This window comes from Python bivittatus, unplaced genomic scaffold (assembly GCF_059951505.1).
Source record: "Python bivittatus isolate LINGU-HERP-01145 unplaced genomic scaffold, Pbiv_v1 ctg000700_np1212, whole genome shotgun sequence".
NCBI lineage: Eukaryota > Metazoa > Chordata > Lepidosauria > Squamata > Pythonidae > Python > Python bivittatus.
This window is the reverse complement of record NW_028277098.1, coordinates 48,065,487-48,090,024: the sequence shown is the minus strand read 5'-3', so window position 1 is coordinate 48,090,024 and position 24,538 is coordinate 48,065,487. Positions and strand designations below refer to the sequence as shown.

Sequence of the window (24,538 nt, the reverse complement as noted above, 5' to 3'; positions counted from 1 at the left end):
CCAAACTTTCATTTTCTATATGGGCCTACAGGACCAGTGTGGTGTCCAGGAGATTTTAATGTATGAAAACAGCATGAGAGCCTGGTGTTTAATCATATTTTCATTAATTAATCATATTTTAATTAAAAGATACTAAAGATAATGTCAAAGAATCTAAAACCAAAAATTCATTTACTGTTATTAGCCTAATCTAGGTTGGTCCTCTTTAGAATAAGATATTATTTTTCTAATGTTCTCTAACATTTCCCTACTACCCTCCTTGAAACAAAAGCAGAATGATCCTGAATAGGCTAAAAATGCCCAAAATACAAAGCTGGAGAGAAATTTCCTGTACGGAGTGCCATCTGAGGACAAAATCCCGAACTTGGCTTGGAAACAATAAATAAAATGTGTTAAAAGCACCATCAGACCTCAAGATCAATGAAAAGATGCTCAAAAAGGAAGCTATGTACAGTATAACCCTTGTATTTTCTGAAACAATTTGTGCAATCTCTCTAGCACTATATGGATCAATTCTGCATCACAGTGAGATGCTTGAAAGCTGTTGCAAAGGACTGAAAGATCTGTGTTCCAACTCTTGCCTGCCAGAAAATCCCACAAGAGGACATGAAAATTGATCATGCAGAAGTCGTTTCCACACTCTGCACACTACAGATGAGTGAAGTGAAGACAGGCTGTATATTAAAAACCACAACTTCAGCGGTTCATGAAAACATTGCGCAGCTTCAGTGGTTCATCAGCTCGAGGAAGGAGAATACCGTTCGTCATTTGTAGAAATAGCCTGTTCATAAGTACAAGTTGTCCATAAGTCAGATGTTCTTAACCCAGGGACTGCCTGTATTCAAAAAGGTGAATAACTTCTACCTTTTAGGATGAACTGTGAACACTAAAGGAACTGACAGGACTTGGTAGAGCAGCCATGAAGGCCTTGGAAAAGATAATCAGATGCTGGGATCAGAATCATGTAAGCAATGGTTTCCCTGTGACACTCTGTAAAAGTGAAAGTTGAGTTTGAAGAAGCAGGATAGAAAGCATATTGACACTTGAACTTTGGTGTTAGACTCCTCAAAATACCATGGATAGGCCCCCCGCCCCCACCCCCCCAAAAAATAAGCAAATGGATCATTGAACAAATCAATCCATAGTTCTAACTCAAGGCACAAATGACCAGACTCAAATTATCATACTTCAGATATATTAAGTGAAGATCTAACTCTCTGGAAAAGTCTACAATGCTGAGAATGGTGGAAGGAAAGAGAAAAGGATGACCAGCAATAATATGGACAGACTCAGTTACAGCACTGATGGGCACACTATTGGAAGACCAGATTGGGAAAAGATCATCATGGAGAATATCTGTGTGGTCAATTGCTGTTGTTGTTATATTACCATCTTAATATTCATATGCATGATCAAATACTAAGCGATAAATCAGTAACAGTAATAATACTTGCTTATGTTGTCTAAAATATTAACTTTTTCTCTTCCTTGCAATTAGAGATACTCTAAAATAAGATTGAGAAAGAAATGGTAGCATTTAAGGTCCATTGGTTCTCTTCCTAAATGTACAGCACATATGGACACTTAATTCTCTCAGTTTGGTCAATTTCATTCCGGTTTTTAATATTCCTAACTGTAAAATTTTTTCAGCCTATTTTTCCATTAGAAAATGTATTTCTCAGGAAAAATGCACAAAAAATTGCCATGCATTTCAAATTAGATTTCTCCAGGTAGATGCATTTTTGTATCTTCCATTCATGGGTGTACTTTTTGCAAGCAATTTTCCCTTATAAAATGTTTTCATATATTTTCCTTTAACGTGTGCATTGTTTTGCTAACCATAATTCTGGTTAGCAAATTCTGAAGCAGTGGATGTTTCAGAACAAAGGTATATGGTGTGAACTGATGAGTCTGTTTAAAAATTTGCATCAAGGTCATTTCTGCCCCACCTCCAGCCAGCATAGTTTACTTATTGAGTCACATAGGTGCTAACCTACAGCTGGCTGTGCCTAGCTCTAACATTTTATTTTTTGTCTTGGTGAAAGAACTAGGTTTAGAATATCGTAATCCAGTTGTAATCTTAGTGGGTTAGCCAAACTGTTTGATATGGATGTCTTGGATGAGGAACTAGATACAGTACGTCCTACAGTTCAAACAGTCTGCTTAATGTTCAATTCTTCAAGTCCATCTCAATGTGAACAACCATCATCTTCTTTTAAGAGAAAAAAATTATCTAAGCCAAGCCCAAAGCCTTTAATCCAATAAACAGTCTAATTGTCATAGAAAACAAAATAATTTTAGAACCTTGCTGCAGTATGGAACACTAGTAACTCTAATTTAGCATTTATACCATCATAGTATGATACAATGTCCTAGTTAATATGGGAAGATTTCTGTGCCCTCTAACTGCTGATCTAATTAGACCTCATATCCCTGAAGTCTTTTGTCTACATATTTACTGAGCTCACTAACTACCAGGAACAGATATAATGGGCTGCTAAATCCATTTACAGTTTAAAAAGAAGAAGAAAAAGAATGCCTCTAAAATAAAACCTGCAGGCAACATTAAAACTCTATTCTTTCCATTTTCATTAGGTTCAGAGTATATTTTTTTTCTGATTACTAACAGGATATTATATAGTTTTTCTTCCTGTAAAAGAAAAAAAAATGATACATATCTTAAAGAGCCAGCAGGATATAGTGGTTAAGATGTTCGGCTAGCACAGATCTTTACTTTGTTTACTTGCTTTTGTCTGACAGTTCCTACTAGGAGAACAGAAAAGCCACCAAACTCTCTTTCTGCTTCCAAATCCTGTGAAGACCAGAGATCAGGAGTCGCAGTGAGGCTAGAATTTCTGAAGATGGAGAATGGGTGCTGCCCTGTCATAACATTTCAAAGAAATTCTAGTTCCACAATGGTTTCAAATGTGCTTCAGCTGAGACAGAAATAAATCAGCTCAGCATTCAAACATAGTTGACATCATGGTATCACCGAAACCCAGAGCTGATTTCAGACTGGTACAGCAGCTTTATGTGGACATTCACATGATTGATTACTCAGTATGATACAGATCAGTGCACAAACAAATATGTGGGCCAGAGCAGGGGTTTTCAGATTTTTTCAGGCTGTGGAATCTGTTAATTAAAAAAAAAAAAAATTAAAATCCCCAGAATCCTTGATCAAAAGGCAAAGCTCCAGGGACAGAAATTTAGCTGCATTCAAGCTGCATTCAAGTCTCTCATGGACCCCATCAAATTCTCATGGAATCCTAGGGCTCTGAAAAACACCATTTGAAAAACCCTGGGTTAGTGGATGATGTAATAATTAGGCATTAGATGAATGACTAAGACTTGCACAACTCACAGTGTTGGAAAGTTTTGTGATCTAGCATCAGGCTTCGGCAGGGGATCCATGGTAAGATTTAAGATGGATTGCTATATATCCTTATTCAAGTTTATCCATTTTTACTCTCTTTTTAAATTTTCTTTGCTGGCTGAAGGCCTAATAAATAAAAGTGATTGACTGACTGAGACTCAAACCATATTCTTAATAAACCTATTTGATAAAGTGAAGTTGGCCTCAAGTATTTGTGTGTGTGTGTGTGTGTGTGTGTGTGTGTCTTCAAGTCAATGTTGGATCCTGGTGACTACCTAGACTAGTCCCTGGAGTTTTCTTGGCAAGGTTTTTCAGAAGTGGTTTGCCATTGCCTATTTCCTAGGGCTGAGCGAAAGTGACTGGCCCAAAGTCATCCAGCCAGCTTTGTGCCTAAGGCAGGTCTAGAACTCACGGTCTCCTGGTTTCTAGCCTGATGCCTTAACCACTACACCAAACTGGCTTTCCCAAGTATTTTAAAACACCACAAAATTGGTACTGAAAAACAGAAATTGCACTTGATTACATCCAATTGACAAAAGGGGTGGGTGGAAGAGAGAATGTAGAGGTCATTTGGGGGCAAATGTAAACAGGAAAAAATTATAAAAATATAAACGCCTTAGTATTTTATTTATTTGTAGAAGTTATTTTCTCTGTGATGTTTCTTTAACATCTTTGCTTGAAGACAATATGAACCTATATCTTGTTCATGCCGCAGATCAGTATGGTCAGCCCACAACCCTTGCAATTTTAAATTAAACTTTCATAGAAAGAAAAATGAGAAAGCAACACAAATTATAAATACTGATGCAAAAAGTAAGAGAGTCTTGACTAAATGAAGCTTGGATTGCTATCTATTTAAGGAAGTAAAACCACTACATCTGTTTCAGAAGAAGAGAGTAGAAGCCAACCAAAACCAAAGGAAAAACAGGAGTTTAAAATTATGGAAAGGTCCTGGCTCAGATTCAGCCTCAGACATTCCAAGACTTGAAAGACTTGTCTGGATTACAGTCTGCGGTTTGCCAGCATTGAGAAGACTGGGCTAGATGGACCATTGATCTGACTTTCCAGCTCAATTTTTAATAATTAATGGCTTATACCAAATAAATACACTAGAACTCACTAAACAAAGCATGTGTATGTTTCATGACCCATAGATGCATTCTGTTAAGAAACTATTGATAGTTTTCTGGTGCTGATTATCTTGCTGAGCATGGATTCAGCATTGGTGGCACTTGTATTTCCCCAGCACGGCTTGACTCACTGACCTGAGTAACCTAAAATGAAGACTATGCTGGTGATTTTACTGGAATGCATCTACTCTTTTTTCAACATATACTAGATGTCAGAGGTCAATATATGCAAGGCAGTTCAAGTTAGGGGAAAACTGGACCAAATAGATGCTTAATGCTTCCTTGTTTATTTCTCTTATTTCCTATTCACTTGTGTCTTAATAGGAAAAATGTTTTTTTCAATCAAATAATCTCAGTGGTAAAATATTTTTCAAAATATCTCTGCCTTTCTAAATGAAACCATTTTAGTTATTTATATAGAAAGATTTATTCACATTTTTGAAGTGATTCACATGCTTCCTTGAAGTACAAGATAGAGTTACTGATGACTCTTTTGTTCTTTGACAGACAATGTTGGATGTTGGATGTGACATTCTTCTGCTTGGAATATTTTCCTCACTTGTCTTCCAGCCACTGTAGATGAATTCTCTGCAGATTAGCAGCTTCAGGAGGATGAAAGCCAAATAGAATGTTATAGACAGCAAGAATCACCAGGGCACAGAGTGAGAGAAAGGAAAATAAAATTACTGAAGTCCAGAGGAATTCTTTTCAAATGTATTGGAAGCTTATTCCAAGACCCAAGGTAGCTCACATTCTTAGCAGTTGTCCATTGGAGCATCATCAAAATGTCTTGTCCATATAAATGTTGATCTTGCAACATTGTCTAAATTATCTTTAGTGGCAAATCCTGTCTGTCATTTCCTTCTGAAAGAAAATGAATGAATGAATGAATGAATGAATGAATGAATGAATGAATGAATGAATACATTCCATTTATTTGAAAGAAACCTGAGTCAACATAACCTTTAGGAAAATAGTCTCATGTTTGCAAACACTACATGGTGGTTAGTTTATATAAAGGAACAATAATGCAAGCTTTCAATTGTCAGCTATGGATGAAGTCTTCCATACATGTAATTAGTTGCACAGCCATTCCTTGAACAAACCACATCCAAATTTTAACATCTCTGTTATGTCATCAACACCTGCAAACTTACAATTTTTCAACATTCACAATGTATTAAGATTTCTTTTTCATCAGCTTTTTCTTTGACATTAACATTTATAGGATTTGTTTCAATTCCACTCTGACATATCACTATAATTCCCATTCAAGTCTCTCAAATACTTCTTCCAACATTCTCCCACTTCACCTTCACCCTAAATCATCTCATCACTCTTATTCTGAATTCGATTTGCTCTGCTGGAGCTCCTTGTTTCTCTTTACTCACCTTTCAGAGCATAAACTGAAGGCAAAATTTCATACAGGCAAAAATTAACAGTACTATTTGCATTCTCATCTGATAGCCAGCTGAAATATTGGAACCCTCTGCTAATTTTGTCATGCAAAATCCAACCACTTACAAATATTTAAGAAACCAATGTCATATTTAGCACAGCAAGAAATGAAGAGCCACCCAACTAATGTTAAAAAAATTCTTGGAACTTGAAAACTTGCAACAATTGTGTAAACTTCAGTTGGCTCAAGACAAATACTGCCTTTAGGGATGCTGTATTCCCTGTGACCAGATTGGCTTGTAGATACCAAAGCTAAAGTTCCCAGTCCTGAAGGGCTGTATTACAATAAAAAGACCATAAGAACCACCTGCTTGATCAGACCAGTGAACCATTTTGTGCAGCATTCTACATCATAATCACAAAGCAGATTCATTCACTGAATTATTATTATGGTTGGTTGCACAGTCATCCAGACTGGATTTGGCATTTTTATCCACCTATTGAGTCCTACCCAAGGATGTTGTTGTTTGATGGTGTTAAAGATATTGGTGCAGGATATAAGCTGTTCCAAGTAAAGCTGCCTTTTGCAATTGACTGATGGTGATTTTGTCAATGCCGATGGTGCTCAAGTGGTGCTCCAGATGTTTTGGGATTGCACCCAAGATGCCTATTACTATTGGTACTCTCTTTGCTTTCTTTTGCCACAGTCGTTCTACTTCTATTTGCAGGGCTTTATATTTTGTGATCTTCTCCAGTTCTTTCTCTTCTATTCTGCTGTCCCCAGGTGTTGCAATGACCGCTATCCAGACTTTTTTTGTCTTTCTTATCAACAATTGTTAAGTCTGGGGCATTGTGTGGCAGGTGCTTGTCTGTTTGAATTCTAAAGTCCCAGAGCGAGCACTACTACTACTACTACTACTACTACTACTACTACTACCATCATCATCATCATCATCATCATCATCATCATCATCATCATCATATTTTTATCCTGCTTTTTTTAATTTGGTCACCTCAAGGCAGCGAGCATACTCCTGCCGCCTCTTTCCCCCACAACAACAAACCTGTGAGGTGGGTTGGGCTGAGAGAGAGTGACTGGCCCAAAGTCACCCAGCCAGCTTTCATGCCTAAGGGAGAAATGCAATAAAGCAATAGCTTTCTTCCAATTTTGCTCTTCAGCAGCTGGTATTTAAGACACACTGCCTTTGACTCAGGAGTTAATCAACAGCTAAGGCTAATAGCCATTGATCTTTCAACTCACAATAAATTTGCCCAATCCCCCTTTATGTGTCTAAACGGGTGGCTTTCAGCATCTAATGGCAGTAAAGTCACCACATGCTCTGTAAAGTTCTTTCTTTTATTAATCCTGAATCTTCTCCCACTTAGTTTTAATGTCGATCTGTGAATGCTAACCCTGTGTGGGAGACAAAAAAAACTTCCTCTTGATCCATAATTTTCCAAACAGTACATGATTTCAAAACATATTTTATTTCCATAAAAGTCACTTTGCATTTGTTCTGCCACTTTTAATTTTAATTTTTCCTTGTTCTCTTTTGCATTCTTTGCAACTATCTTCTTTCTGTAAACATTATACAATATTTTTCGCTCATCCTGATTCTTTTGCAGCAAATCATTCTGTAATAAACATTTTTTTGCTCTTCCATAGCCTTTCACTTCATCATTACACCAATTATCTCTTTTCATACTATCCACTCAGTATAACTCCATTTAGTTCTGTTGTACTTTGTAACATTTTTTTTCACTCTGTTCCAACCAGTTTCCATATCATCTTTCCTTACTTCCATTGATTCGATTGGGAGATTAATTTATTTTCTAATACTTTTTCATATAGGACTTGTACTTCCTGTAGTCATTCTACTTTCAGTCCTATTTCTTTCAATTCTTTCCTTCCATGTTCATTTTTCTTTAATATCCATTCTTGGCTACAAAACATGGATTGTCCCACCTTCAGAACTAATCATCATCTTAGTATCCTTCATTCATTCTCTTAATCTTTCATCATAAACAATTGAATCAATCAAGCTTTTCAATTTATATTCCTTTGCAATGTATACAGATGTTTTATTGTAAATCTTATTGGTAAAGTTAGATGGCAGGTAAGTTTAAGCTTTTATCATTGTATAGTATTATCATTGTATTTCATTGTGACTGTAAATATATATCATGTATATTGATTTTATTCCTTTTGTGTAATTTTAACTGCTGTTTACTTTTATTTAACCTATTATTTTGATTGAGTCACACCCTGGTGAGGCACATTATCAATAACATTTTGGTTTGCATGCATGAACAGACTTATGCTTAAATCACATTTTTGAAACAGACCTTTTTTTAAGCAGATAGTCACCAATTCCTGGACCTCCAATGGCTCAAACATTTTTCTGGATTCTTTTTCTCATTCCCATACATCCATTTATGTCACCTAACAATAACTCTTCTCCCAGAATACATTCAGAATATTATTCAGTTTTTCCAAAGGTCATCTCTAGTTCTTTCATTTTCACCATTCATAAAATGTAAAATGTAATTATCACCAATCTATGATTTCCTACTTTCATATGTACCCACCTTTTCATATTTTTTGACATACTGTATATTTATCTCATTAATAATTAAATCTATTTCACTTTCACTTATATCCACTTTTCTGTTTCACTTTTCTATATATTCATCCATTTTATTCCACAAGATCAAAGCACCTTGTTCAGATCTACTGCATCCTTCCCATTTCAATTAGTTCCCAAAGCACACAACATATATATCATTCACTAATTTTGTTTGTTATTACTGGTTTTTCTTATATTCCAAATTGCAATCTCCCATATGCCATAATCATCACAAGATGTGCCCATAGATACTGATCTCTGCTAACCATCATGTTTTGATCAATTAAGGCTTTCATACAGTGCTTTTTAGTAACATAAGAAAGGAATAAACTAGGATACTTATGCCACATGCTGGTCAGTTTTGCACATGTTTGCCAATATATGCCAAATATAATTGAAGCCCAGCTTTATCCCAAACATGCTTATGCTCTTCTATGCAAGCTAGGATCTCTAATCTAGATAGTATTTTGCAGACCAACATCCTGTTGTCCATATTCTACCACTTAAAGGATACTCTAGTGTTTTGGAATATTCAGAGCATACCAATATATTTTCATAAACAATACTACCAAAAAGTTAAGTTAGAACCAATGGATAGATTCCAAGGTTCCCTTCTTCTAATAATCTTTCTCCAAGGAAAGATTCTTTTGCTGACAGAAAAATTCCTGCCTCCCACCCCTCAGACCACAATGTTGAGATCTAGCCCAATATTTTCATCATCATATTGAAGGTCGGGAGGCTGAAGCAAAGTGACTTGCCTTCAGTCACCTAAATAGGTTCATTACTGTTGTGAGATTTGATCCAAGGATATCTGGCTCCCAAACCTTCTTCCATCAATTAAAATCAGCTTTATCAAAATTCAGCTGAATATATCAGTTTATACCTGGTAAAAAATAATCCAAAACTATTGGTAAGTGTATTGTTACTTTAAAAAAATAGATTCATGGATAAATTGCTGGTTATTTGTAAGGCATTTGAATCTATTATTATTTCCCTGATAAATATCATTAATTTCTAGATTGATTTCAGCTTAAACTAACCTAAAGACCTTTCAGATGAAAGGACTAAAATGCTGAAGTGAGATATGGGCAGTAAAAATAGGAAAGATTTGCAATGACTCTTTGAGTTGCCGTGGTGATAACCAAAAGGCTCAGAAAAAGCAGATACCCACAAAAGCTTGTGTTGTGTTTAAAAATCCAATTTCTACTTTTTTACTATTTTCTTCTGCTATCACAAAGAACCAAAGACATAAGAGAGAATATATGTAAGGGAAAGGAGGATAAAATCATCATTCTATCAAATTTCACTGTGACAACAAGAAAAGACATAGTTGCAGGAAACAGCAAGTAAAGTTTCCATCACCGATGAATGATTATGGCAAAAGCCCTTTCATGACATTCAAACAGCATAAAGAATATACGGCTTGAAGAGGGAAGCTTGTATAATGAACTTTATCATCTAATAACTGACATGCAAACAAGTCATGTGAAACTACTTCAAATAAGTGAAAAGTTTTGCAGTTGCCATTATGATTACATTATGGTAGCCTATGTTCATTATATCTACCTAAATAAGCCAGTCCTCAATTCTTTATCATACCATTGTACAACACTGTAATAGAATCCAAGAGGAGCCTCAGCAGAAGAAGAGAGAGGGCTATCTAGAAATGTATTGGTTTGATGCTCAATCATCAAGAAATATAGATTGGTATATACTCATCCCTAACACAGAGCATCCTAGTCTGTAGTGACAAGGATGCCACAGATGGATGTAGTAATAACTGCAGGGTTGGGGCTGTTGTGGGTTGTTGTTGGGGTTTGTTGGTGTTGTTTGTTTAACATTCAAAAGTTTTTTTCCCCATACATAAAAGCACACAACCCAATAATTCTAGTTACTGGACTTATTCTGTAGGTAGGATCAGCTGATTACAGTTCAAACATTTGGGGCCATTTGCATGATTTAATGAGTAAAACCACGCCAGAATATGGAATACAGTTTCTGCCTTTCCCAGCAAGATTTCTCAAAGCTTATATTGAAACACACTGGTCCTCTGTCTTTCCATACATATATTAAAATGATAAATAAGCAAGTGGGAGAATGAAATTATTTCTTGCTAATTTTTTTAGTAAAGTACTTGCATGACTGTATGTGGGCAAGCATATGTATGAGAAAACTGGAGTAACAGACTGGTGATGAAGAAACTCCTGACTTCAGGAATGTTTAAGGTCTGTTCAGTAAATTAGCTCCTTAAATGCTGTCAATTTTGTATTGTGTCTTGCATTCAGCCAGTGTGGATTATTATGCCTGCCATCTGTAGTTGTCAGAAGTATCACACACATCAAGATTATTCCAAAGTGAAGGCAAATGTCAGAGATAACTGCTATTTGGGGAGGGATGTTAAAGCTCAAATCATCTTAGGCTTTCTAGTCAGATTGCATGCAATCATGCCGCCTACAGACACAAACTCCACACAACGGTCCCAGAAATTACACAAAAGACCACTTGCTTGGATATGTTGGTCCTACAAAGAATCGGGGGAAGGGAAGGTGAGGAATCACAAACAGCTGGAATTAGAGCCCAAAGTAAGTGGAATTTGCAGCACTGTACAGCCTTCTTGCTCTTTCTTTCTGAGCCTTGTCACATGAAATTAGGCTGAGAGCCGCACGCCATCATTAATAGAAAGTCTTAAAATGCTTGAGCTTGATAACTTCGTAGAAAACGACTCCTAGAGATTACATTTTCCCATGATGAAGGCTGAAATCCACCAAGGGCATCTCTTAACAATATTTATGCAGAATATTTAGATCTATAAACACAAAGAGGCGTATTCTTTTATCATCCCCAGTTATGAAAAACCTCATACAGGTTGATCAAGGGTGTTCACAATTCGGTTGATACAAATACATGCTATCTAAGAATATTTCTATCTCACCTGAATCGGCTAGGACAGGAAAAAACAAATGTGTTTGGATAGTGTGTTAAGAATGTTGAGAGCATCTCATGCATTGGGTCTCATGCAGCCATCCACTATGAATCCTAGATGTCACCCACAGGCATAATTAAAGGATAATGTTGGCCCTTTGCTTAACCACGTCTCATTATTATTATTAAAAAGAATCTAAACAAAATTAAAGTTCGGCCTATTAGGTAGCTGGGTGGGTGCTAATGTTTTTCAAACTTGGCAACTTTAAGATGTGTGGACTTCAATCCCCAGAATTCCCCAGCCAGCACTCTGGGAGTTGAGGTCCACACATATACTGGTGTATATGGATATATGAAGGATCATAGGCACCATAAATTAGCATTTCCATTCCCTGTGTTCTTTCCAGACATATACAAACTATCCCAGGAAGACATTTTATTCTGCAGATACTCATCTTTCTGACTGATATAGGAACCCTCCAATCAAAGACGGCTAGTACAAGCCACAGTGACATCACTGGTGTCATGATACCATCACACACAAGAATTATGTAATATGCATCATTCACACAATTATGTCATGATGTGCTGCTGTATATGGTGTCATCTGCCTCCACTGTACCATCCTTGTAGATTTCCATGCCTCCAGTTCATTCTTGCTATCCTTCCAGCCCAAGTCATTTGAAAGTATATGGACTTTCCACATGGACTTCTTGCCAAAGTGATGGCAACTGTACTATCAGGTTTCTGTGAAAGCTCAAGGAAGGAAAGGCACTCTCACAAAATTGGCTGATTCTCTTCTCATCCCATTAATCTCCACTCATTTTAGGAAAAATATAAGTGCATTTCCTCTCTTACACTTTTTTAATGCTCATCTATTTTTTCTTCAACAGATCTAAAGTGACCTATGCTGCTGCAACTAAGCAACTGAACCTTTAATTTGATTTATTAAATTGGGGAAATGAGTATTCATGTATTTAAAGAGTAGATATGGAAGTTTAAATAAAGATGAACCTGGGAATTCAGCTACTTCCTAGAACAATGTTATGCTCATGTCAAAAATTCTATTTATTGTCATAAATAGAATTCTTCCTTCTTTCTCTCTTGATAGCCTCTGGATATCCCTTCCATATCACACAGGGTTATTTTCTTCATTGTTTCTTCTTGACACAAACAGTGACACATCTTTGTGTCAGACAACTTTGATTATGGGGGGAACAATCCCCACAGCAACCTCTGTATTTCCCGGATTACTGTATTTGTTGGCATTATTATTGTAACTAAAATCTGCTTTATCCCAGTAAAACAAAGTATTGCTTTTCTAGGAGGTACATCTCTAAAATTAGTCCTATGTGGAGAGAATTAAGTTTTCATTTTATACTGCCGAGTGCAAAGAGGGAAATTCTGAGCAACTGAAGTGTGAGCAAGAGGTCTGGAAGGATTCAGTAAAATATCACAAAGCTGCAAATGCAAAGAGCAAGGAAAATCAAGCATTTCTGCAAAAGTATGAACTTTTGCATAGTGGTGGCAGGCATATTGGATAAAGTGCCATATCTTATTTCAGGTATGGAATAAACACATTTAGCACATCTGCAGATGTTTGAGGAGGTTTCTGTGTCTCAGTCCTACTTTTCCCATCTGTAAAATAGAACAGTGGCCTATTTCATTAGGTTATTGCGTTTCATCTGCTGGAGGAGGAGGAGGAGGAGGAGGAGGAGGAGGAGGAGGAGGAGGAGGAGGAGCAAAATATATGTGTTGTTGCAAAATAGCCAGCCTGCATTCACAATACTGCAATTTCCCTGCCAGTCTAAATGCTGGTCTTCATTTGCATTTTGATCAGTGTTCAGAGGAAGAGGTGCTTTTTCTACCATATTCACAAATGCCGATTCCCCAAACCAACCCTTTTTGCTAGATTTAGATTTCAATATTTTACGGAGAAAGGAAAAACTCCAGGAAAATGGAAAAAGAAGTTGTTGTGCCTGAACTGGTGTACCCCCAGCACCTCTGATCAATGACTGGCATTATTACACTAATAAGTCAGAGGAGGTCTAGGATTAAAAAAAAAAAGATGACTTTGCTTTGGGATTAAGTTGTCTCTAAGAAATAGATAAAAACTACGAGTTAGGCTTTGCATTGAGCTTTATGTTCTCTTATTCCTATTTTTCTGAGCAAGTAAGACATTCTGTATAATTTAAGACTGTCTTCCAGAAGATTTCTCTTCTTTCTGTGAGCTGAAAATCTACATCCTGAATTATAGCAGACAATCGCTGTCTTGTGGTCTGTCGAGACTATTGCATTTTGCGTAAATCAGGGCCCAGGTACTATATTTTGAGTTTCTTTTAAAAAATAACATTTGATTTTGTTTATCTCCTGTGAGATGGCTTTATCTTCCACTAAAGGAAGGAAGAGCTGAAACCTCTAGCTACACATCTTTATGCTACAAGACCAGGAGGTTGTATTACAAATGTCTTTGTTTTTTCTAGTTTTACCTCTTAATAAACAGAAGGGCAGAACAAATTGTGGGAGCTTTATCTTTCAGATAAAACTTTACAGGTTGGGTAGATGGCAGACACTAGTTGAAGTGTCCCCTGGAAGATAGGTGGTGGCAGCAGTAACTATCTCCTACCAGGGCAGGTGGGGCCAGGATGTATTGACCCAGTGGGCTTCTGGGAAGAATCTTCAAAACCTCTAGAGCAGTGTTGTCCAACCTTGGCCACTTTAAGATGAGTGGACTTCAACTCCCAGAATTCCCCAGCCAATATGGCTAGCTGGGGACTTCTGGGAGTTGAAGTCCACTCATCTTAAAGTGGCCAAGGTTGGACAACACTGCTCTAGACTTTTACCCTAGAATCCCAGCCATGCCTCTACATGTGTTGCTTTGATTTGGTTAGCAGCCAATCAAAATTCTGTTTCCAACCAGTAACTGTATTGTTCTCCATCCCTCACGTGCAAAGTTTGCCTCAAAATTCCTTTCAAAGAAGTAAAATAAAATACATGTGCACTGCTCACTTCTGTTTCATCTCTCAATGTCTCCATTCTCTTCAAGACTACTGATAACATGGCAGAATGACCGTGTGTGGGCTCCATCATCCAGTGTAGTCCCATGACCATGAGAGTGATTAGAAGGGGGTTAAGAAATTTGGATTTTTCCCTTCAAGCACAAGGAAATGAAACCAAGCTATTTTAACAATTGTTTTCACTGCAGTGAACACCCATTCCCTAATCAATAGAAAATAGAGGGGGAAATTAGCATTCCTCACTTAACAAGCCTCCAGCTACAACGTCATCTGATATGTGAAAAGAGAGGTCATCACTGGATCTGCATACCTTCCTGGAAGTGCTGTGTATGCTGATACTCTTTATTCTACATAAGCTCCATAATGGAAACTACTAGAATCAGAAAAGAAGAATCTATTCTTCTTTCTAAATTACTATTCAAACCTGAAACCAAGTTCCCAAAGGAAACATTTACAGCACAATTCTATGTTTACTTGGAAGTAGGTCTAGTGTGTCCAAGATGTTTCCTTCCTAATAACTAATTTAGTACAAAATTATGACTGCATCCTAATTCTTCCAATTACTGGTGCAAGAAAATAGGTGAAGAGGGCATGACTAGAGAGAATGGGCAGATGCAAAAGATAACTGGGCTCAAGTAGCTTTAACAGCTGTGTACTAGAATAGTTAGTTATATATAAGCTGTACTCATTATACAGAAATGAAATCTTTTCCTCCTCCTTCTCTGCTTATGCAGAGTTGATTTCTTTTCCTGCTCTTTCAAACATCTAAAGTAGAGATGCTATTTAGGAACTATTTTTTTCTGTTTTCTCTTTCATAATAAGAAAACATTTAAAGCCCTTCATGGCATAGGGCCGGGCAATCTGAGGGACCGCTTCTCCTCGATTTCATTTCCCCATCCTACCAGATCCAGCAGAGAGGGCATGTTATGGGTTCCATCACCTAGGAAGCTACATTTGGTGGGCCTTAGGTGGCGGGCCTTTTCTGCTGTGGCACCCATACTGTGGAATCTTCTCCCCCCTGAGGTGAGGTTGGCCTCTTCATTGTTGAGCTTCCGGAGATCCCTTAAGACTTAGTTATGCCAGCAGGCCTGGGGACCCCAGGGGATGGGGGAATTAGTGAGGTGGCTGCCTTACTTTTAACGTCCTTTTATTCTCTGTTCTATTTTGATTTTTATATTTTTAATGTATTTATTGACTGTTTTTAGCTTTGCTGTACACCACCTGGAATCGCCTGTGGTGAGATGGGTGGCTATATAAATTAGTTTAATTAATTAATTAATTAATTAATTAAAAAAATATGAACTTGTACAGAGTTTGGAGTGGAGGACATAGATTCCTCCCTGTATTAGTTTCTGTTGGCAACTAGAATTAATTTGGTGGCAGTATTTGAATTTGCTTTGTTCCTTGCTCATCTCTGTAGCAGGATTCTTGTCAAAGCATTTAAGCTAATGTTAGCTATGGACATTTCAATAAACTTGTACCCCATAATTTTAGAGGAGGAATGAGTTTTGTAACTGTACTGTGAAAGCAGTGCAGCTGTCAGTTTTACAGCAGATACACTCATCAGCATCTGCAAGAGGAGGGCAAATGTCAACCCACTGAGATAAGCCAGGCCAGGAAACAGACAGCCCAAAGATTACACAAATGCTACTTAATTCATGTAGGGTATACGAACAGAAAGCATGCCAGACTTTGTCTGTGCCTTCTCTTATACCAGTGTTTCTCAACCTTGGCATCTTTAAGATGTGTGGACTTCAACTTCCAGAATTCCCCAGCCAGCATGTCTTATACCAATCAGACTCAAGGCGGGATTATTTTGAGTTTCTTTCTCATGCCTTCCTCTTTCCCAGGACTGAGTTCTCTTTTATTTCACCTTCGCTATTCCTGCATAACTTCATCAAGGTTATGTAAGCATTCCTCTACAGCAAGCCATACAACGTGCATTGCAATGGTATGAGCCAACTCTGTCCTTGGCATTCTTAATGTGATCAGGTTGCAACTACAAAAGGGCCGAGCCTGCGCCATGATCTCATGACACACATTTCGTCATGTTGGCATCCCTGGGCTTAGGAATGGTTGCTGATGGATGTGTTAAAGAATATTTATTAATCACATGCCACTTTGAATCTGGCAGCAGGAGGAGTAAGGCCATGCAGCTGTGTGTATCCTAGCTCTAAAAAGACAAATTCATATTTTTAAAGAATTGTTTAAAATCAATTGATTGAACAATGTGGTACAAAGAAACTAAATTCCCACTTGGAAACACAGCCAGCCAACAATACTGAGCACAAATTACCGCTATTTTACAAGGATATTTGTGGAGAAACTTCCTCTTATTATGCCTTAAGGGAAGCAACAGGAAGGAGGGAAGTAAATTATTACAGGGTTTTTTTCCTTCTTCCCACCTTCATTGGCTTCCTGTGTTTTAATTGCCTTTTAGGATCAGCAGAAGTATAGTTGTTCTGATGTATGTGAAGCACTGCACACATATCCTCATCTAAGTTAGAAAACTGTACCCAAACAGTAAATGCCTCATTGGAAAAATTGGATTTCAGGTGGAGCAATCAATTTTGATAAAGCTGGGCTCAGACATTTTGCTAAACCAAAACCTAACAAATCACATTTCAGCTTAGTGCAATAAGTGAACCCAGCAATTGTGGTTCATAGGATATAGCTTTGGGCTTATGTACTGTGTGAAGCCAACCAACTGTGGTTTAGTCAACAAACTATGTTTTAAAAAGCACGGTTAAGCATAGCCATGGGAAGTTGCTAGGTCACCTTGGACATCACTCCCTCTCAAACCAATCTATTTCACAGGGTTGCTGTTGCGGGGATAAAATTAAGGGAGATCCCTATGTAAGCCACCTTGAGCTTTTGGAGGAAAGACAGCATATAAATCTACTAATCGACAAATAATAAGTGAAGCCAGTCTGCACTGGAATCTTCATGGGGATGAATTTTGCACTCCTGTGAATATCACACATGTATTACTTAAGACATCTAGGTAATACACAACTGGAAGTTTTAGTGCAGCTCTTGAATTACCTCCATATAATTCTAAAGTGAAGAGAAATGCATAAAATCCCTGTTCATGACTCCAACAAATATGGGAATACAGATGTCTTGGTAGTGCTTAAGAATTACAGTTGCAGGTTGTTGTTGTTGTATAGGTGCAGATTTCTGCTTTGCCTGTCTTCAAAAGGTACCTTCTTATCCAAAAAAACCCTCCAAACGTCTCTTTAATTCACAGTATGCCTCCCTTTCTGTGCAACATAAAACCATGTGCCTATGCAGATTGTGTGTGGCTTAATTGCTAGGAACATGTAAAGCAATAATGCTCACTTGGGTATCCCAAAGGACCCCCATGTTATTTCTGCACAACTGCTCTCTCCAGCACTCTTTCATCCAAAGGAAACCCTTACTGTTTAGAAGTGAGAAGCATGATAGGATGTCCACATTTCTTACCAGAGGCTCTAATTCCCTTTGGTCAACCAAACTGAATTCACTGATGAAATAGTAAAAATGTTTGTAGCAAGTGTTGACATGAGCTTCAGCACCCATGCTGATGATGCTGTCAAAGTGGTGGATATAAACATGGACAAAAACCCTGAAGAGGCGTGTGAGGATCTTTGTGCAGACCTGCTGGAAATTCTTGGGGAAAGGAACACCTGCAAGACAGAAGAAAAACAACAGAGTCTTGTAGCATCTCAAAACCCAACAAATGTGTTCAGGTATAAGCTGTGGTGAGCTACCAGTTATGGCATTCCATTTGTACCTCCTTCACAATCCAAGTGCTAAAGCTTCAGCATCATCAGTAGCAAAGTGGATGCCTTGAGAAAGGTCTGCTTCTATTGTAGCAATTGTTTGGGCTATCAGAATAGACATGTGCCTTGACATCATAAACCTTACTACTGTCATAGTTATGTAACCGTAGGAAGTTGATATATAGATGAGTCTCCCTCTGCATTGGACAGCTGCCTCCCAACACTTCAAGAATACGTGAAGCTGTCCTTATATGTAATCATACCATTTGCCCATATTGTTCATGACGGCCCACAATGGTTATGGTCTCATGCAGAAGAATTTTGCACTCCTAGCACCATGATACCTGGAGATTACAGGGCCTGGAGCTTACACTTCAACTATCATCCTATTTCTTTTACTGTAATTGTAAAGTTTATGAACTGGGGGGATTAAAAATAATTTACTCAGAGTGATTCATCTAGCACCAGATAATTATTTTAAAAACAGCAGTTTTTGGGGTTCTTTTTTTTTTTTATGTTTCCACAATAGAGTACATTTTTATACCTGCAGAGTAGAAAAGATACCTTTAGCATTTTATGGATTTTCATGATATGATTAATCAATGAAATAGGCAAACACATACTTTCAAAATAGAGCTATCAAGCACAGGATGCCCACCAGATGGCAGTACAGCTAGAACTTTCTGTAGCTCTTTATTGACATCTAGTGTTGTTCTGAACTTTTGCAGCCCTGATCTGATCATTCTATTTCAGAATACATTAACACACAACAAAGCATTTTTTAATGCTTTGCACTGCTCTGTCAGTTAAAATGTTGTCTTATATGAAGACTATAGATACAGTTGAGAGCCAGTTTGGTGTAGTGGTTAAGGCATCAGGCTAGAAACCAGGATACCATGAGTTCTAGACCTGCCTTAGGCATGAAGCCAGCTAGGTGACCTTGAGCCAGTCATGCTTGCTCAGCTCAAGGAAGGAGGCAATGGCAAACCACTTCTGAAATCTTGCCAAGAAAACTGCAGGGACTAGTCCAGGCAGTTGCTAGGAGTAAAAAACTGAATATATGCATATACATATACATATACATATACATATACATATACATATACATATACATATACACACAGTCTTTGACTTATGACCATTTGTTTAACAACCATTTGAAGTTACAATGGCACTGAAAAAGTGACTTACAACTGGTCCTTGCACTTACGACCATCGCAGCATCCCTGCAGTCACATGATCAAAATTTGGGCGCTTGGCAACCGGCATGTATTTACAATGGTTGCAACATCCTGGGGTCATGTGATCACCATTTGCGACCTTCCCGGGGGCTTCCGGCAAGCAAAGTCAATTGGGGAAGCTGGATTTGCTTAACAACCACATGATTCACTTAATGACCACGGTAATTCCTTAATGACTGCAGCAAAAAAGGTTGTAAAATTGGGCGCAACTCACTTAAGGACCGCATCGCTTAGTGATGGAAGTTCTAGTCCCAACTGTGGTCGTAAGTCGAGGGCTACCTGTATGTGTATACACACACACATACATACACACATATGCACATATATATATACGGATTATTAGGCTACATCTCATCTATGAAAGAAGCATCAAGTGGCAGCAATCCTGTTACTGGAGATTCTAGCAATACTGGAGCCAGTGATTCCACTCTGACTTGGACTGACCTGGCAAGTCCACAGGACCCTTCACCCACATCACTGATAATCTCTTAGACTCGGAAGTTAGTCCTAGGCAGAGGCATTTAATGAAGACCTAGAACGAGAAGGCTGGACTTTGCAGATCTGGGAGGCTGGCCATGCGAGTGCTAAAAGGAGAGTAGACTCTGCAGCTACTGTTTGATGGGTGGGGGTTCAGCATGGCTTATTTATCATACAAACTCCCTTCGGACAATGTTGAGAACAACTTATCAAAAACTCAGCTCTTGCCTGTGAATATCCTGCATTGCTATGTTTTAGATGTTAGATTTCTTCTGATCTCTTCTCTTGCTTCTCCAGCAGATTTGTTACCTAACTGATAGCTTACTGGTCTCAATGCCTGTTTGACCATGACAGTACAATCTATCCACAAAGGTACTGTAAAAACACTTTTTCAAAAGCTGTTTTATTCTAGTTAACTGCAATAGAGCCTGAACTTCCTTATCTCTGGCCTGTGGCAGATTTATAGCTTGCTAACTTGCTTCCTGGCAGCCAGCCGTGCTGGCACAGAAAGAGAACTCACGAGAATCAGATGTGTAAATTCCAAGAAATTCTCAGATGCTATTGTCATGTTATTTGGGGTTTAATTGCTGTCTAAGTTTTGAGTTCTGAAAATGGTAATACATATATCTGTATTGCACACTTATGGTAAACGATGATTTACTAATTAACCCAATTTTCTGGTTTTCATGACTTACAACCATACATTAACCATACCAATTTTGTTTGTACAACATCCTAGGCTAAAATAGGGTTGGCTAGTTTGTGACTCAGTATGTTAAGTGAATCCAGTCAAGACAGATTTCAAGACTACAAATACCTTGGAAAGGCAAATCCTAGATTCTCTGGCTTATAAAAATAATGCCAGAAAGAGTTTTTCTCTTGAGAGTAGAAGTTTAAAATGCTGTTCTCTAAAAATGAAATGTAGCATAGCTAGAAAGTTAAAGTACTAAAATGGCACGGGAGTTGTAAAGTACTTGTTTTGAAGCATTGTTTGCACAAACAACTCAGCCACATGTAACCATGGGAAAAGTCAAAACTATGTTGCCTTCCAGCAAATTTTAGCATATACAAAAACAAGCATGTATAGATACTGCTCTGCACTGCTCTTGGGTATACAATTGTGGTCTGTGTAGCCATTACGCCTTTCTAGAGACTCTCCCTCCTTGTAGCTCCACTCCTGGGTTTGTAGCTGAGAAACATCCTTTTTTAAACACACAAGCAAGCCAGATACATATGCCATTGCTTACATGTTCTATTAAGCTTCTGGCATCCCTAATTTACTTTTAGGATAGTTTATAGTGTCTGCTTGTATTTACAGGCTGTCAGATTGCAATAAAATAACCAAGGAAGCAGAGACAAAGAGGCCATGGCATCTATACCTGCTTTTTCCATGGTACTTTGATAAGCAGCAGCCCCCATTCACCATGCCCAGTTCAAAAGTTAACTGTGTGCAAGCTTAAATCAACATTGTGTGTTCTGGACAGAGTGCTTTAAGATTTGGCAATGCCGTTCAATCTTACTCAAGCGTGAACATTCAGGTTTGTTCGTTTGTTTTAATTAAAAGCAAGCATGGGGATGGATTCATTAGGATAGCAACACAGAGACAACAATCTGTTCTCCTTTCCCCCTTCTTACAGCTGCCACAACCCTAAAAGGAAAGCTCCCATTAGCTTGCTTTCATCTTACAGCTAATTAAGGGGTTTTTTTGGAGTCAGGGCAGCTGAAGAAAAAAGATCAGTGAAAAACTTTGCTTCTTACATGTTATTGTTCTGGTGAAAATCCTCTGCCCCTCTTTTTAAAACCCTAATGCAATGATTAAAGATACATCTAGTACACATTTCTGCCTAACTACTTGCCCAGCTAAAAGATGAAACCAAGTAGGGAAAGCCTGCAGAGCGTGGCTTCTGAAATTCTTCCAACCTGTTTACCAGCAATGATAATAGAAATCATCTGTATTTCCTTCTGGGCAGTGAAGTAACACGTTTGTGTTATACATGCATTGGGAAGCTGGAGTGTGCTTGGCTGTACATACTCTGCTCTGGGTCATGTGACTGAGAGGAATGGAGAACACTTAGAATGGAGCAGTCACGAACATTCCAAGCCACTGCTGAATGGCCTCTCCTATAGGGACATATTAAGGAAATCAACCCTGACTGCTCATTGGAAGGATTGATAATGAAGCTCAAACTCAGATATTTTGGTCACCTAATGCGAAGAGAGGACTCTTTGGAAAAGACCCTGATGCTGGGAAAGATTGAAGGCAAAAGGAGAAGAGGACGGCAGAGGATGAGATGGTTAGATAGCATCACTGAAGCAATGAGCATGGGACTCAGGGAGGCAGTGAAGGACAGGAAGGCCTGGCATGATATGGTTCATGGGGTCATGAAGAGTCGGACATGACTTAACGACTGAACAACAAATAGGGACATATTGGGGATTTTTTTTTTCTTCAACATAGCCCCTCTGTAGCCCCAAGGCAGATGTAGACCATTTTCAAATTCAGTCTTTCACTTGTTGGCTTCTCCTGCCATACCAAATTTGGTCTTGTTCCGTTCAGTTTTTGGAAAGTTATTCTGATGGACAGAGTTCTGATCTCCTTTACATAATTTATTGGAATTAGAATAATAAAAAAGCACGGAGCAACACGTTGTAAATTGAAAAGCATTAAGTTAATAATAATATCCATGCTGAGTTTTGGATTTTTTTCCCAACTGCAATTGAATAACCATGCATGGTTAGTCAAGTTTATGAAAGGAAGGAAGTTGGAATGAGCTTTGGCATGCAATTCTATTATTTTCCTATTCTGTTTTATGTGGAAATCTGAAAACCAATTTTGCTGTATATTGTAAAAGCAGCAAACTAAGCTGTCGTCAGTACATTCACAAGCAGGAACTGCATACTCTGATTGCCTAAAAGGAGATCACAACCTTCCTCCAGTCAGGAAGTGTGGTAGAAATCTGATAAGTAAGATATGCTCATTTCATGTAACACTAAGATATCTAAGGTCAGCTTTCCACAACACAGGATCCTCTAATATATTGGAATTGAAACTAGGAAAAGCACATTAAACTTTTGAACTGTTTAAGGCCATTTGCCCAGGAAACCTTATCGAACAACTGGTGCACAGCAGCTCCAGTCTCGATTTGGACACCATCTGTTTTCTTGATCTTGCCATGTGTTTGGCAAAAGGCTCTTCTGAGTGGCTTTAGCTGAGAGAAAATGTAATGTAGAGGAAAATTTCACCTTACTGATCTCATTAGACTTTCCTCCAACCTTTGATAACAGTTACCATGATGACGGAATCAACCCTGGAAAAGTTTAAGGGCTCCTGGTCTAGCCCTAATCCCAGCCCAAAATTTCTCCTATGCCACAGAGATCACAATGCATTCTAAACAGAAGTGCTTCTAGAGCTAGCAGTTGTTCAAGTGCATAGCAATTTAGCCAAGCACACACTGCTGAGAAGATGACAACAAACAACATATAATTGATGGTGGGGTTATTTCTGAATCCTAGGAAATTGCAATATCTATTCACTGGGATCCAAAAGAAGTTTTACTGAAGCTCAATGCCATATCACTGACATTAGTCATTTCCCTTCTAGTGACTTAAAGCATCTTTTAGAGTCATCCCACCATTGTTGTTTCAAAACACAGTAATGAGGAGTGGCTTTATACCATGTCTATAATGACTGGGTGATACTATGAAGACACTTTATGCCACTGATGGAGAAATGGCCATCATCTCCCAGTTTCTAGTTGTGAAAGTCCATGAATGTCAAACTAAGCCTAACAGTGACGATTCTTTCTCCCCCCCCCCCTTTTTTTTTAAATGTTTCTTCCCCAATAATCTTTAAAAACTGAGAGTGGTAATTTGATCTGAAGAACAAAAGTATGATAAGGGAGAGCATGCCAAATCCTCCCTGGACTTCTCATATTTGCACTATTTTCTCCTGAAGTTCTTTTTCCACAGCTAATCTCACTTGCTATATTAAAAGTGAACTGCAGCTTATGTACAGTATTCTTGACCTCAGAGACCACAATCAGGACATTGTTATTGAGATTCTGTTTTGTTTTGTTCTTCAGTAAGAATCATGTGTTTTTAGTTCTTACAAATCATCTTTGGAATGTGGAAATGGATTGCCACAATCTCTATCCAGCTCTGCTAAGTGGCAGGATATTCACAGATAATGATACACATCAGAGAAATGCATGCTGCCTTATTGTATTAGCTACTACCTGAAACAATACTGAAAAGGTAATTTATGAAATATGTTTTGAGTCTAGTTTTATGAGCAGGGGAACTCAAATGCATCAATGTTCAATTCTTGCTATCAGGAGCCAGAGTCAATCGTTTTAAAGTGAGTTGAATGTCATATGACATTTCTGTCTCACTGACAAATGGTTTTTGTAGTTTTTTTTTTCATTTAAAAACTAGGAATATCTCTAAACCTGTGAACAAAGATTATAACTGGATGAGTGTACATATAAATGGAACTCAGTTGTATCATCCTCAAAGAGAGACTGTTGTCTGACTACAATCCTATGAGTACAGAGGGCATAACTGAAGAATGGCATCTTGTAGAATTT

The 24,538-nt window shown here is 38.0% G+C and overlaps 1 protein-coding gene across 1 annotated transcript in view; it reads right to left on the bottom strand.

Annotated features, from left to right (window-relative positions):
- Window positions 1-1,110: 1,110 nt before the first annotated feature.
- MOB3C (MOB kinase activator 3C) overlaps window positions 1,111-24,538 on the bottom strand; it is a 51,175-nt gene continuing 27,747 nt past the window's right edge. Inside the window, exons 3-4 of the mRNA XM_088154230.1 lie at window positions 17,936-18,138; window positions 1,111-5,370 (exon numbers count right to left, since the gene is read on the bottom strand). Of these exons, the coding sequence (XP_088010356.1) occupies window positions 5,341-5,370; window positions 17,936-18,138 (233 nt within the window). The 3' untranslated portion in view covers window positions 1,111-5,340. The remainder of the gene's footprint in view (window positions 5,371-17,935; window positions 18,139-24,538) is intronic.